Source organism: Ailuropoda melanoleuca, chromosome 13 (genome assembly GCF_002007445.2).
Source record: "Ailuropoda melanoleuca isolate Jingjing chromosome 13, ASM200744v2, whole genome shotgun sequence".
NCBI lineage: Eukaryota > Metazoa > Chordata > Mammalia > Carnivora > Ursidae > Ailuropoda > Ailuropoda melanoleuca.
The window spans coordinates 43,761,984-43,777,342 of record NC_048230.1 but is presented as its reverse complement, the minus strand read 5'-3'; the positions used below and the strand labels follow the sequence as shown (position 1 = coordinate 43,777,342).

At 54.7% G+C, this 15,359-nt stretch overlaps 1 protein-coding gene across 4 annotated transcripts in view; it reads right to left on the bottom strand.

Moving 5' to 3' along the window:
* Positions 1-15,359, bottom strand: part of RPTOR (regulatory associated protein of MTOR complex 1) — a 335,634-nt gene that overhangs the window by 129,247 nt on the left and 191,028 nt on the right. For 3 of the 4 annotated variants that reach the window (XM_002921791.4, XM_034640603.1, XM_011228183.3), the window contains one exon: positions 14,935-14,994. The exons of the other annotated variant lie outside the window; for it this stretch is intronic. In XM_002921791.4, the coding sequence (XP_002921837.1) occupies positions 14,935-14,994 (60 nt within the window). The remainder of the gene's footprint in view (positions 1-14,934; positions 14,995-15,359) is intronic. 4 annotated transcript variants of the gene reach the window in all.

The window sequence follows — 15,359 nt, the reverse complement described above, 5'->3', positions numbered from 1 at the left end:
CCCCAGGACGCTATCAGCTCAGGGTTATCAAAATGGTTTGATGATGAACATAGCTCCCCAGGGATCTTAGAGATTAGAAAACTACACAATTCCACCTCTAAATCAAAGAGTTTATGGCTGCAGTGCTGCTACCCTCAGCCCCTCTCACCCTGCGCTTTACTTGGGAAGACGTATTTTAAAATTCTGGAGGAAAAGGAGTGNAATAGCTCCCACAGATTAGAAACCCGCTAATCTTTACTTGGGAAGACGTATTTTAAAATTCTGGAGGAAAAGGAGTGACGGTTTCCACAGCTCAGTGGTGAGCAGGGTTACTGCAACCCTGCAGATAGTCTGCCGTTCACTGAATTTATCACAGAATGATAAACTACTTAAACTGCTGCCCGTCCCTGGAGCAGCCGGCAACACAAGTCCCTCTGGAGGCTGCAGACGAAAATCAAAGGGAGACACGGGATCAAACCGAGCAAAGGAGCAGCACCCCATTCGCTTATTCAACATGTTTATGACACAATGAAAACAGGTTGCTTTTTATTAAATACCGCAGGTTCCAAAACTCTTAAGAAATAAAGCTGAGCCTAAGTTTATTTTTGAAGCATTTCTGAAAAAGCTGATTTTTTTTGGACATCCTAGTGTCAAGACTGATCTTCGGACAGACCCTTTCCTGAGAGCTAGAGTTACGGGAGCCAAGCGGAATTCTCTGGGAAGCTGCTAAAAAGCCAGTCAGTCATGTTTGGGAAAGTCAGCTTCCAAATGGGCAGGGTGGGGGGTGCACCTGGGTGGCTCAGTCGGTGAAGCACCTGCCTTCGGCTCAGGTCATGATCCCACGGTCCTGGGATCAAGCCCCATGTGGGGCTCCCTGCTCAGCGGGGAGTTTGCTTCTCCCTCTGCCTCTGCTCCTCCCTCTGCACGCTCTCTCTCTCAAATAAATAAATAAAATCTTTAAAAATAAATAAATAAAATGAGGGGACAGAATCCAGATGAGCCCCGGGGAATACTCCCCCCTGATCCAGACCAATCCCAGAGAGCACATCCCTCTGATCCAGATGAATCCCAGGGACCGTCTCCCCATCCAAACGAATCCGGGGAGCACTGCCCCCTTGAGGCGCTCAGCTACTAGCAGGCTGTCTCTCCAGACGTCTCTTCTAGAATATGCTGAGGCACCCTCACCAGTGAAATTCTTTGTAAAAACCTGGTCTAAAGAAGGTAGACAGAGAGGCGGGTGGGTGAGTATGGAGTGGGGGGTGGACCTCACCTCCGCAGGAGGAAACTTGGACATGATACGTCTTCTGCTTAACAGAGATGTTACCAGCCTCCCCTGGTGGTTCCTCAGCCGGTCAGAATCTTTCCAGTCTATGTAGGGACCTAAATGCCAAGGTTACTGCAAGCTTGTCCTGAGCAGGACTACTGGGAGCCTTGTTTAAATTCTGTCTCTTCCTGTGAGTTTATCAAAATACCACAAAAACAACAGTTTCCAAACAGTCAGACTGTGTATGTTCTTGATCTTCTAGGCCAGCTTTCCTCTGAGGCTTTCCCGGCAGAGCCGCACCGAACAGACGTGAGCTCCGGCTCCTTCGCCTCCCAGGCCCCCAGCTCCCTGGCCGAACTGACCGGTCACTCCTTCCACCCCACAGACAGCCCCTCATTTCGTTTTGTCCATGTCTAATCTGCCCTTGGAGACCAGACACCTTGACGTATAAAACTCACGCCACCTCCCTTGTAAGACCTTTCTTCATACGTCCCCAACCAAGATTTCCCTTTCCTGCCTCTGAAACATCTGCACACGAACGTGCAGAACATCAGGCGACTCTTCAACGTTTCACGTAGCACAGAGACAAGGGGATGGGACTGGACAGACCCAGGTGTGACCCTCCAGGCTCTGGCACACGTAGCTGTGTGACTTCAGGCATGTTATTTAACCTCCCTGCGACTCAGTCACCTCACGGATACCACTGAAATCTACAGGGAGACAGGAAAGTGCAACGAATCAATACCTAACAAGTTAGCACAGAACCCAGAACACAGTAAGGGCCCAGGAAATATAGCTGCTCCTACTTACTTATTACAAAAACCCCCACACATTTTAAAGTAAGTTAAACCCGAAACGCTGGAACTGCCCCAGTAAACTGAACTCCTAAGGTTAATATAAAAAAACACGACAATTTTATGAGCAATGGGGGTTACATGTAGCGCATTTGTAACTTAAGCAGTGGCCTCAGGGAGAATAGCTGCGGGTCACATGTCTGAGAAGAACGGACATCTGAAGTACACAAGGACCTCGGAGCCTTCCAGCTCAGTGAGAAGACGACCCCCCCCCCACAGGCCGGAGACGAACAGACACGATGGCAAGTGGGCACGTGTGAAAACGCTCACCCTGGTGAGCCCTCAGTGACATGCCCATCACAACCACAGAGAGACCCGTGCCACACCCACAACAACAGTGACGATCGCGGGCCGATGATGACGAACGTGGCAAGGACACAGAGAAACAGCACGTAAATGGCACCGCTCTGGAAGACTCCAGCGATCTCTTAGGAGTTACCATCTGCCTCGGCACTGCTACCCCCGGGGTGTCTACCCAGGAGACATGAGAACACGTGTGCACAGAAAGGCTTGTACGTGGATGTTCACATCAACACCGTTCTCCAGGGTCAATGAATGACACGTGACGCAGACGGACAGATCAGTGATGTGGGGCACCAGTCAACAACACAACAACACTGACGTGAGCCATAATGTGAAGGGACTCTGAACACAGTTTACTAAGTAAAAATAAAACAAAAAGCTGGATACAAAGGACTATATTGTATGCTTCCATTTCTATGAAATGTCTGGAGCTGGGGGTGGGTACGAGACCAACTGTGAACGGGCACGAGGGGCCCTATTAGAGTGATGGACACCCAGCTGCAATGGGGTTGTGGCAGTGGCGGCACGGGCGGGAAGACCTACCAGACACCACTGAACACTTAGGTGGGTATGTAAATCACACCCTGATAAAGCTGTTGAAAAAACACAGAAAACACCATCCCAAAAAGTCTGGATTGGATACATAAATGAGGCTATAAAACCACTGTGTACATCTCAGTTTCTTCTTGAAATGTCATGCTTTCTGCATTGACTCGATGAACAAGTGGGGAGGGAAAGAACCGTCTTCTTCCTTCTGAGTCAAACTCAATTACAGTCCTAGGTTTTGGGTACATGTAGAAGTGTCTCCCTTCCCCTTGGGTTCCCCCTAATAAATCAGTGTGTTTCTCCCCACTTGGAAACTCAGGGATTTCTCACTTCTCCCAGTGTTACAAAGACCCATGCTGCTTGGGCGGGAGGAACCTGCAACACCACCTGTGGCCCAGCCCCGCCCTGGCCTGGCGTGCGCCCCGCGTCCCATGGTCTGGTTCGGCGGGGGCTCTGACCCCCAGGGCTGCTTCACTGCGCTCAGACCGCTGTCCCTGAAGCTTCCGCCGGTGGCCCTGGCGCAGGCATGTGGTGCCCTGCAGAAATGTGTGACTCATCGGCAATTTCTCGACTCTCGATGATCTGAAAACCGTTCCCGTGTCATCCGGGGTCTTCTTCCCTCCAGGCTAAACACCCCGGCCCTCTAAGATGCTCCCCACCCGACGCATATTCTGCATCCTGAAGTCCCCATCAGTCAAGAGAGGGGCCGTCCCCTCCCTCCTCTAGACGTTTTCTGGTTTTGGAACAGTCGTTTGGCAGAGTTGAATCAAGCTCAGTTTACGAATCTGACTTTGTCCACGGGGGCGAGTTCTGTCGAATCTCCCTAATCCCATGCCTGTACGTGTGATTTCTGAGGACAGCTCTGAGGTTTATACACAGAATTCTGACCATTTGCCTTTAGCTACTCAGCCTGTCAAAACCTGTTTAAATTCTGGTATTGGGTCCATGAGCAAACTCTCACGGTCTCTCAGTACTTCAAGTAACAGTACCTGCATTTCTGCAAGCTTTTGCACCACTCTGCTGCACTTCCATGGTCCATTCCGAAACGGATCTTTGTTAGAGCAGGAGAATAGTGCTGTCACAAAGACCCTGCAGAGGCGAGGTGGGTGGCTGGTGTCACGTGCTACACGGGCTCCTGCACAGGCAGCGTGGTGCAGCCACCAGACCGCGTGGGGCTGGTGGACTTGGGCGGATGTGGTCTCTGCCACTTGTGAGTGACTCTGGGCAAGTCCACATCCCTCTCTCTTCGTGTCCAGAGTCTAACTCCCCAGACGACTGTGCAGACCAGAGCAGCGAATACCCACCGGGGCTTCCCACAGGGCCGGGCACTGCGAGTCCCGTGGGGGTCTCACCGTGACCCCAAGTGGGCTGGCCGTGCAGACTCGAGAGGCCCCACAGTGCCCCATCCTGTGTCAGGAGTGCACCTCCAGGAGCGCTGCTTAGCACTAAGGTGTCTCTGCTCTGACCGATGGCATAGTGCCAGTGGCCATGAGGCAAGGGCGGGGGTGCCGTCCCAGAGCGGGGCCTCAGGTGGCCAGTGCTCAGAGAAAGGCTAAGGGCAAGAGCGGGCCAACAAAGGAGGGGTGTGTGCCCGCGTGAACGTGCACAGAAACGGCCCGAGGCACTGGCTGGGCAGAAGCCCATGCCTCCTCCTCCTCCCCCGTGCTGCCCATCGCCTGGCTTCCCCCAGGCACCATGCCCGCCCTCACTGAAGGAAAGCTGCCTGCAGGGCCAGCTGCATCCCCGGATCCCGGCTCAGAGACTGGCAGACACACATTTCCTTTAGGGCACCAGAGGGCACTGGGGTGCCAGGTGGTGAAGACAGGAAATTGGCACCTAAGACCTTCAGGGCACCACGTTGGTTGGTTGGTCTGATGACAAAGCCCGGGACGCCGGCACCACAGTGAAGGAATGGAAGCCCTGTGCGTGCTCCACGGACGCCCCAGGGAGGCCTCGGAAGCTGCTCCCGTCCCCCGCTTGGCGGCTCAGCACAATCTCAGCATCCGGCCTCCGTCAGGCCAGTCACACAGGGACCCAGCGCCCCTGGTTCTCCCTTCTGGCCCCGGGGGGCTCTGAGGGTGAGCCCCCGGCGGTGCTCCGGGGCGCGGCTGACTCACGCTCCGCTGGGCACCAGGACCTGCGGCTCTTACTTCACGGCAGCCCCATGCTTCCGCCACTCACACTCTCCCCACCGCGCCGGTCTCCTGGGGCTCTTTCCCACTCCGTCTCTAAATTAGCTTCCAGTGAGTCATTACTCATCCTCTCCGTGACTGGCAGGCGTTCATGAATTACTGATTTTTCACCTTCAACCAGCTGATACAATAGATTTATGTTGGAGAGAAAGGTAGTTTTTGAATGAAGACAGGTATCTTTTGATAGCTTTCCTTTCAAACATAACGCACGTGTACGATTGCGACATGACAGTGGAGTAAATTCTAATCACAGCTACCGGGCCCGTAGAGTAGGCGTGGGTGCCGCAGGCCCCTGCAGACCCTCTGCCCCTGTGGCTTTTGGAGGACGCTGGTCTGAGGCCCCGCAGCGCACACTGTCAGCTGAAGTGATGGAGTGGGTCAGCGCACGGGCCGCAGGCAGGCGGCCTGGCTAAGCCCTGCTCCCACTCATACCTGCAGTGAGACACTGGGCGCCTCATGCCTCAGTTTCCCCATCATTAGAGTGCAGATAATGACAGTGCTTCCTTTAGAGGGTTCTAGCAAGGAATACATAAGTTAATATGTGGACAGCCCTTAATACAGCACCTGGCACCCAGCAGGTGCTCAGTAAACGACACCGCCTATTCTTCTTCCTGACTCTCAACCAGGAGGACCAGGGGCTACCTTGTGTTCACAGGCAACAGCTCATGCCCTCCTATGTTCCCCTCCTTGTCCCCCCAGGGCACGGCCGAGACCGGGGCTCTGACACGTGGAGACCGCAGCTAAGTTAACCAAACGCTCATGGATTCAAAGCAAAAACAACCTCTGTATCCAAGCTTCCGCTCCAGCCTGCCACCCCGGGCTCAGCGGTGGCCACACTGCGTGAGCGTTGGAGGGAGCAGGGCACAGCAACTCACTTTATCCCAGACACAGGGCTGTTAGCTCCTTAAAATATGCTGTTGACACAATAGATGTTAATTATGAATAATCTTCGGCATACCCTGCGCCTCCAGTGATCGGAATGCTAAGGAACAGCCTTGCGGCAGAGGCTCGCCGGCTCCAATTCCCCAGTGCTTTCTGAGCACCCTAATATTTCTAGCGCTGTTTAAGCGTTTCATTACTTTGTTTCGGGGCTGAAAAATGTCCCTTAATTTCCAAGCACGGATCTGACTGCCACTGTCTCCGAGGACTCAGAATGTAAACACGCACCACAGCGGCAACATGCTTATTCATCAGGCTGCTGGGTTCGCGCAGATAATTAGAAATCGGGGGTGCGCAAAGAAGGTTTGCTCTAATTTACTTCCCGACGCAGCAGCTTAATTAGAAAACAAATTCCTTCCCCAGCTTTCAAGATTGCTAAGTAATTATAAGACCCACACACCGCCCGTATCTTCCCTCTGGTCTTGTGTTGAGACTGCAAACAACCCATGTTCTACACATCTGATGAAGGTGGCAGAAGCTGGGAAGGGGTTAACACTCGCCATCCTGGGGAAGCTTATGCCGAGCAGTCACACGGTGGCAGCTGCTGGAAAGGAACCACATTTATTACTGAATTACCACACAGCAATTTCAAGTAGAAAACCTTCCACCAATCTCTCCGGTGATGGCAAAGAAGACCACAACTCACTCAGGCTGGGTTTCTGACTGGCGGCGGCCAGGGAAGGCGCTGGCCCCCCATCATGACAGTGGCAGGAAAGGCCGGTCTCGCAGGTGAGGCGTGGTGCCCCCTCCAGCCCCCACGCCTGCCACTCCAGGTCCTGAGGTTGTCCCCAGCTCCTGAGACAAGCAGTCACCACTATCCAGTGCAGGGCAGGATGGCTCATCAGCCCTGGAGACCTCGGCTCACTCAGAGCTGCACATGGAGCGAGGACAGCATCCAAGAAGCAGTAGGCAAGGGCGTGTGGGCATAGGACACATGCCTGCCAGCTTGGTCCTCACACGCCAGGCACGGCTATGCGCCAGACCTGTGCCAGGACCATCCTTCAACACAGAGCAAGGGCCCCAGGAGGGAAAGAGGGGGCAGAGACAGACATCAGTCTTATTTTTTTTCAGGTCATTAAATTAAGGAAACAAACCCCAATAACCCAGGCCTGTATTCTCCACTTCGTGTCTGCATTATGACCCGTCCCTCCCATCAGACGGCTACAATGAGCAGAGTCACTGTCACACCTAGAGCGATGGAGAGGTTCTCAAGTACATGCATTACCATGTGTTGAGGAGAAACGAGAGAACAAAACCGGATGCACAATGAGGGGCTCGGAATCCTTGAGGAGCGAGCAACATTGATAATGTCGAGTTCCAGCTCAGCTGACCACATCTTTATGTCCGGCCAGGAGACCACGACGCGTCACGTCCACGCGGCTCACGCCATGCAGGTAGCACACATGCTGCCTTCCGTGCTCCCCTGCCAGGGGCTTCCTCCCTCCACCCCAGCACTCTACATATGATGGTGTTCAGCATGAACGGCTAAAGAATAAGGGACACAGGGCCAAGGAACTCAACAAAAGCGCCAATTCCTGTTTGGTCTTATAACTGCAATTAAAAATAAGTTACCTCGCCAGTTAACCTGGACCCACGACCAGTCACCCATGAGCTGCATGGGACGCCCACGCAGCGACCTCACAGGGCGGCGGTGGTGGCCACACGCATCCCACATGGGAGAGACGGGGACAGGGATGCGCTCTGCCAGCTTTAATGCAGACGTGACCCCAGGGCCCTGGACCCCCATGGCTCCCGAAGAGGAGAGCCGGTCACAGGAACCAGGGACACACGGGCGCACCACCCAGCCGGGCACCCAGCTCTCCCAGGTCTCACCCAGCGACCACCCCACCAGCTTCGGCAACACTGTGTAATTGGTTTACGAAAAGCTCCCAAACTATTAAAAATGTATATATTTTGAAATATTCTGTGACTTCTCCAAACATAAGCCACTTATGAATTAAAAAAACCTGAAACACTTACGGTCCCACCTGAGGCAGAGGCCAGGAGGGACGATGCCTGTGTCCCCACCTTGCCCGGTCACATGGTGGCGAAGGGGAATGCGGGGGTGGACCACTGCCGCAGAATGGTGCTTGGAAGCCCCGCGCCCCCAGGACAGTCTGGGGTGGGGGACGTGGCTCTGAAAGCAGGAAAGCCGACCTGCTGAACCTGAGGCAGGGGACAGGCATCGACACTCCACCCAGAGTCTGAATAGTGATTCAAACCCACGGACTGATCCACAGGAGCTGGAGCGCTGAACTAACTGCTCGTGACTCCATTTTAGGAACGTTTGGAAAAACATGACAAAAAACCCCCAAGACTCAAAAGGGTTTTTACCAATTAGTTGCAGCCCCAGGAGTGTGGTATGTGCATGCTGGGAGCACGGGAAGAAGGAACGTGGGCGCAGGCCTTGCTTTCAGAGACTACTCTCCAGGCTTGTGTCAGGGAGGGGACACCATTCACCAGCAGCACACTGGTGACAACTCTGTCCCGGAACGTGCGCAGAGCCTCGACCTCTGAACAAGGCACAGCTGGCCCCAGGCCACGGTGAGGCTGGCGGGGACGGCATGTGGGAGCCCGCGTAGGCTGGGGCTTCTGGGACGATCACACCAGCCAGAGGCCTGCAGGGCCCCTCGCACACGTGGCCTGTGTCTGCATGGCTAGGCCCGCCTGGCGCAGCGGGAGAGGTGGCCCCAGGTCATGCCACGTTCAGCAGTGCTCATCGTCTGCCCCCCTCCACAGCCTGGGTTCCGTCTCCTGTACAATCTTTCATGTCCTGATGAAGGATTTCACCTTGTACTCGAATTAAAACACCACACAAAACAGAAGCCCAGTCTGAGTCTGGACTGCTGTTTTTAGCTGCAGGACCGCAGATAACATCACTTCCTGTCCTAAAGGCTCTGCAGGCAAATCTGGCGAGGATGCACCCTGACCACAAAAGCACCACTGGGGTCTTGACGAGACACTCAGCACTTCGCAGGCGAGTTCCAGGCCAAGCGCCCACGATGGGTGGGACCTGTGCAGAGGAAGGGTGTCTGAATGGCTAACGACATTGGACGTATCTGACAGTGGTGACTGCGTGAGCACATGGCTGACCCAGGAGGAGAGGGCAGAGCAGGCCTCAGGTGCCGGCCGCAGAGGCATAAACCGTTCACCGTGCTGCGCACCTCACGTCATCTATTCAGTTCTGAGCCATTGGACAGGACAACCATGCGTGCGACATGCCTTCGTGGACAGGGGGGTTAAAATTAACTCGAGTCAACAGCACAAGTGGGGCCCCAAGCCCAGCAGGACGAGCGGAGATGGGCACGGCCCCGAGAGCGGGAGCCGGATAGCCACCGATACCAAGAGCTGCCCAAGGTGAGAAGAATCCAACGAGACACTCTTTCCAGGAAACTTCTCTGAATACAGGAGCTACAGTGGTCTGGACAGCTCGGTTAAACACAGATGTGCCACACGCCTGCCTGCCTTGCCTGCTAACTGCACTCAAATCTCCGTATCGAAAGTGCTTCTTACAGACTGCAAGCACCACTGGGGAAGAATCGAAACATTAAAAAAATAGGTTAACAGCATTTGCTTGTATATGGAAAAAACTTGGGACACCTGGGTGGCTCAGTCGATAAAGCACCTGCCTTCGGCTCTGGCCGTGATCTCGGGGTCCTGGGATCGAGTCCCGCGTCAGGCTCGCTGCTCCGTGGGGAGTCTGCTTCTCCCTCTGCCTCTGCCCCTCCCCTGTGCTCGTTCTCTCTCTCTCTTTCAGGCTTCCACTCTCTCAAAAAAAATCTTTGAAAAACAAGCAAAACTATTTCCTCAGAAGCAGATCTGACAGTTACTACGGCCAGATCTCTGGGAGCTTCATGCCCAAACTCTGTCCTGGTGCTCGGTGATTCTGCAGTCTGGAATCCATCCTGGCACATGCACAGGAGCACAGCCCAGCACTCAGTCGACATCGCCTCTGCCGAGTGATGAGGGAGAGCCGTCACGCACCGTCTCAGACCAGGCGTGCTGGAGGGCGCGTCTCCGCTCAACTTTGGGGACTTGCACCCAGACAGAATGACTCAGGCCCAAATCAACGCCCGGCCAACAGTCACTGCAGTAAAGACCTGATGTTTCTAAACGACCTGCTCTTACCTCTTCCACCCCACCACGACCCCAAGTGAAGCTCCAACCCCGATGGCCTGAAGGAGAAGTGGGGTTCATTGTGGGCATGCCATAGCCCATCCCAGTTAATCTGGACACTGAGCAGACCTCCCTGAAACCAAGATCGCTTCTTCTCAACTGCAAATGTGGGCCGTGAATACAGAATTCTCCCAAAGTCACGTGGCGGCACCCAGCTGATGGTGAACAGGATAGGTGCGTGAGGACATTGTCCCCCCCGCCCCCCAGGTCTTTATCTGAAATCCGGATGAGCTTTAGTAATATAACCGTCCATCCTGCCACCCCGAGGAGGGCCGTTAGGGGACAGGTGTTTGAGGGGTGGCCTAGCACCCACTGAGAGCCGCCAGTACCAGTGAGCCCCTGGTCAGGCCCGCACGGCGCCCCTCTTCAGGATGAGGAAGACACGGAGGCGACAGAGCTGTCCTGTGAGCGTAGCTCCTGAGGGCTGGGCCTGGACTCGGGCCGCGGCCAGCCGCTCCAGGTCCATGTTCTTTCCAGCCCCCCGTCTGTGCACAGGAAGCACTGTGAAAAGTGCTGCTGTCCACATTTACTATGTTTTTACATTAAAAAGAAGAACCACACACCCCAGCTCCTGCATCTGACCAACCGCGTAGCATCCCTGGGCGCAGGAGGGAGGTGGAGAAGGGGACAGGGCGGTGCCGGCCCACGGGAGTGAACGTGTGCACGCACGCCCTTAGCGCTGGGCAGACATAAACCTAAGTGTTTCTGGGAAAGACACCAGCTGCCGCAAACTCTGATGTCACGAATCAGGAAAATAATGCTTGACGAAAAATACTACCACCGTAACGTGTAAGAGTGCTTCCTTCTATTTTGCAGCCCTCACGAACCAGTCCTCACGAGGAGGGTGAAGCTGCTTCCCATGAAACAACGGGCACCTTTCATGGAAGAGCCACTTCCTCTCCAAATCCTGGCTTCAGTTTCCTTCCACCCCAGCTCTCCAGCCAGGCTGTTCCTGCTGTGTCTTCCCGGAGGTATTCTGACCTACACTCCCTTACACAGTTTCTCACTTCCCCACATTACCTATTGTTTTCTGCATCGTCATGTAGTAAACTGGCTTTTTTGGGTGTGCGGCTCCCTGATTTTAGCATGTGCAGACCTGCGCGGCCACCCTCACAACCAGGACAGTGAACATCCCTTCACCCCGCGTTCCCTCCCACTCCCGTCTCTGACCCGAGAGTTGTGTCTTCTCCAGAATGTCCTGTGAATCCAACCAGACGTCTCCCCTGGAGCTCCACACGGTGCTTCTGGGGCCACCATGTGATCATGTGTCAACTGTCCCGCCATTTCCTGCAGGCTGTGCCCCTAGACGAAGTACCTTCTGCTTCTTTGTTCACCCCGAGGACGTTCCGGTGTTTCCAGTTTTAGGTGGTGATGAACAAACCAACACAAACGCCCCCCACGGGTTCTCATGCAGACGGTTCATTCCTGTCGGACGAGTGCCTGCGAGTGGGCCCACGGCGTGGCCTTCCCACAGTGTGGCCGTCCCACGTGGCCGCCCCCCCACAGCAGGGGCTGGTGGGAGTGCTGGCCGCCCCGCACCCTCAGCAGCCTTGTTTTATTGACCCACCTCCCGGGTGTGAAGTTGCCTGGTGTGGTTCGGGTCTGCGTTCCCCTAATGCTTGGAGGTCTTGAGCACCTTTCCTGGGCTTACTGGCCATTCTTAAATTCTCTTTGGTAAAGTATCTCTTTAGGTTTTTTCCATTTTTGAATTGTTTTTTTCTTATTTTTGCTTTGAGATATCTTTATATACTCTGGACACAGTCCTCTGTTGGCTCTGTGGTTTGCAAATATTTTCCCCAAGTCTGCAGCTTGTCTCCTCATTGTCTGAGCAGTGTCTTTCAGAGAGTAAACATTTTAAATTTTGATGAAGTCCAATCTCACAGCTTTCTTCTTTCGTGGGTCGTGCTTGGGCTGCCGAGCCGCCGCGCACATTTTACACCTGGGAGCCTGACAGGATGGGAGCCGGCCGTCCTGACACAGTCCGGGTGAGGGGAGCAGAGTCCCCGGAGGCCTGGCTGCCCCGCCAGCCCTGCCATGGGTGCAAGATGCCACCAGGAAGCACAGCCGAATCGAATGCCAGGTTCCTCTCCATACAATCAGGAGGTTTAACTAAATAACTGAAAAAACACATATTTTTCATTTACGTGATTTTTAATAGCTCCTTTTACCCTGGAGAACTCAGAACACGTGGTGCCGTTGTTCCCGTGTGGCTCAGCGAACACAGGTGGTATTCAATTGGGAGCGGCCACAACCGTGCTGAGGGACCGGGACGGGACAGGGCAGCACAGAGACATGGGGGCGGTGGCTGGGTTCCCGCCCTGCCTGGTGAGGGAGGGGCACACAAGTCTGCCCCGGGCACAGGCAGGTGGGAAGCAGAACAAAGAAAAGGTAAAGCAAGACCTCTCTGGACAGGTCACCAGGCACGACCTCGCCGCGATGAAATGTGCCTCTGCCGCAACCTCCCCGGGTGAGGCTGGACAACTGGCCTGTATATGGCGATGTGAGCACAGGCGATGGAGGGAAATGGGCCCAAAAGCGCCTGCGGAGCTCCCCGGGGCAGCCAGCTCTGCAATCTCTGCGATCCCGACAAGGAACCCAAGCAAGCCCACTGGTTGACCGGACCTAGTCTTCTGTTATTTTTAAAAGTTTTCTCCACATCCGTTTCTCCAGGCTTACACTGTTTGTTTAGTGTTCGTAAATGGTTTTCTGGGTCATCGCCCTTGGAGGTGAAAGTGGCTTAGAATTTGGAGGAGCAGCCGGAGGGCGAGCGGAGGAACCCCGAGTCCACAGGCCGCCGGCAGGGCAGAGCGAGACTGACCAGGGCGCGGGCGCACGTGGAGCCCTCCTTCCCCCGTGTCGCCCAGCCCGTGTGTGCCACAGCGCGGCCCCTGCTTCCGGACCGTGAGCATGGACAGCAGGCAGGGACCACACAACGCAGACAGGGAGGCAGGCACGCACCGAGCGGGCTCGGGCGCCGTCACTACAGCGGGTCATCACCGTCTGCCGGCGGACTGCAGCGCGGCCCGCAATCTGAGCGGCAGCTGCGCGGTGCTGCGCTGAACAGCGGTAACGGAGGAAGGCAGATGGCTGGCTTGCCCGCATGCGGTCCGCTACGCCCCAGACCCCGCGGCTCACGCCCTGGCTGACCCCTGCGAGCCAACACCTGCCTGCAGTCCCTGCTTCTGACCACTGTGTCCGTCCCTGACCGACAGAACACATCTGGCTCCCCTGCCTGCCGCCTCCCCCTGGTTCTCCCGCTCCGGTGATTCCTGCTCGCCTGCACCTCACCTGTCAGCACACCTCACCCCCGCTCCCCTGCCTTGGCCTTTCTAACCGAGTGCGGCACCGACCAATGTCACGGCAATCCCTGCCACCATAACCCACCTTGCTTGTGAACAAAAGCATCTGAAGTAGACCAGTCACGTGATTTCCTTAGACAGTTACTCAAAATTTGAGAGTAATTATACTCAGTCAATTGTTTGCAGGTGCCCTAGTTATAGTTTCTTGGTTCTTTATTTTACAGGCATCCCATGTGTCTCTATTCTCATAGAAAAATTTAAAAGACGGAAAGAAACCTATGTCATTTCACACAGCTCCTCCCCCTGCGCTCTCCCACTCAGAGTGAACAACGGACCCACCGTTTCGTGCCTGTTTCACCTGTACGCACACACGCAGAGGCATGTGCGGTGTAAACATACTCGTGGCAGCCTCCTGTGTGTACTGGTCTCTGCTTTGCCCACTGGCAGCACGCCAGATGGACCGTTCTGCGCCAGGCCTAGCGGAGCGGCCACAGAGCATGCAATCCCTGGCAGGACCTATCCCCTTGTGCCCGCAATGGTGGACACTTAGGTGTAACCTTGTCTATTTCCGTGACATACAGGCAAGGAGTTTTCCAGGACAGAAACCTAGAAGTATATTTGCTTTTTCCTACCTGATTTAATTAAACTCAAGCCTTAGCGGTTCTCACCCACGATTTTGTGTATCAAGACTGAGAAAACTATTATCTTGTATGTTAATCCCAGCAGAAACGGTGTCCAGGGCAGAGGGTTTAAGAATAACTACCTAGATGAACCAGGATGAGTCAAGGTGAGTGTCACAAACACACACACACACGTGCACACACACACCCGTGATGCAGGTCAAGTCTGGAGCCACAGAGTAGTTCGGACCCAAGGAGGTCCACAACAGGAGGCAGCCGGCTGCGCATCGACCTCAAAGGACGAGGAGAGCCCACACCACCACAGTGCACCACGAAGGACACTGCTGGACCGGGCCATGGCATTTGCCCTGAGACAGAACACAGAACGGGGGCAGGGGGCGTGCAAAATATCACCAGGCGAGCTGGGGGAAACTGGGTAGGTGCTGGGCTATGACCCAGCTACGGCAGTCGGGCAGCAGAGACAGCCTCTGTGTGCAGCCGTACGTTTGCTTTGACTTAGTGTTGGGAGTATTGGTCAATGTTCAAAGTATTCAGCTTTCATTCTCGTTCTTTTAACATGGCCACGCGTGGAGCCGCGTCCTACGCTGATCACCAGTGCAGCAGCCACAACACAGCCTTTGCCAGAGAACAGAAGGACACACCCACACACAGGGAAACATCCCCACGCTGACTGGAAGTGCCCCTGGGAACCAAGGGCGCCTGCAGACCCCGAAAGCCGCACAGCTTAAAAATCTTACTTACTTTTCTATTAAATCCAGTGTGACCCCAGGCACCAGACTAACGCATTTCTGCATGCAAAACCTGCAGAGAAAGGAGAGAAAGTGAATCACACTGAGGGGCCATTTAACAGGAAATACAACAGTCCCCCAGGGACGCGAGGGCCTACAGGTGGGGCAGGGGTTTCTTTATCCTGGCAGCTTTCCCATTTATGAAGAAAATCCGACTGCCAGCCTGTCCGTGGAGGGAGAGAAACCTGACATAGGGTCCCTGGGGAGGGGCCCCGGCGAGACAGGAAAGGAAGCGTCTGCCCAAATAATGGACACACTGCTTCTCTTCCCTTTTTTCCTTCTTAAGAAAGCAAGCTGAGGAGGGTGTCAGCAGGATGGGTGAGCATGAATGACTTTCCGGCACACAAAGAAAAATGTGGGAGGAAACACAAAACAGCG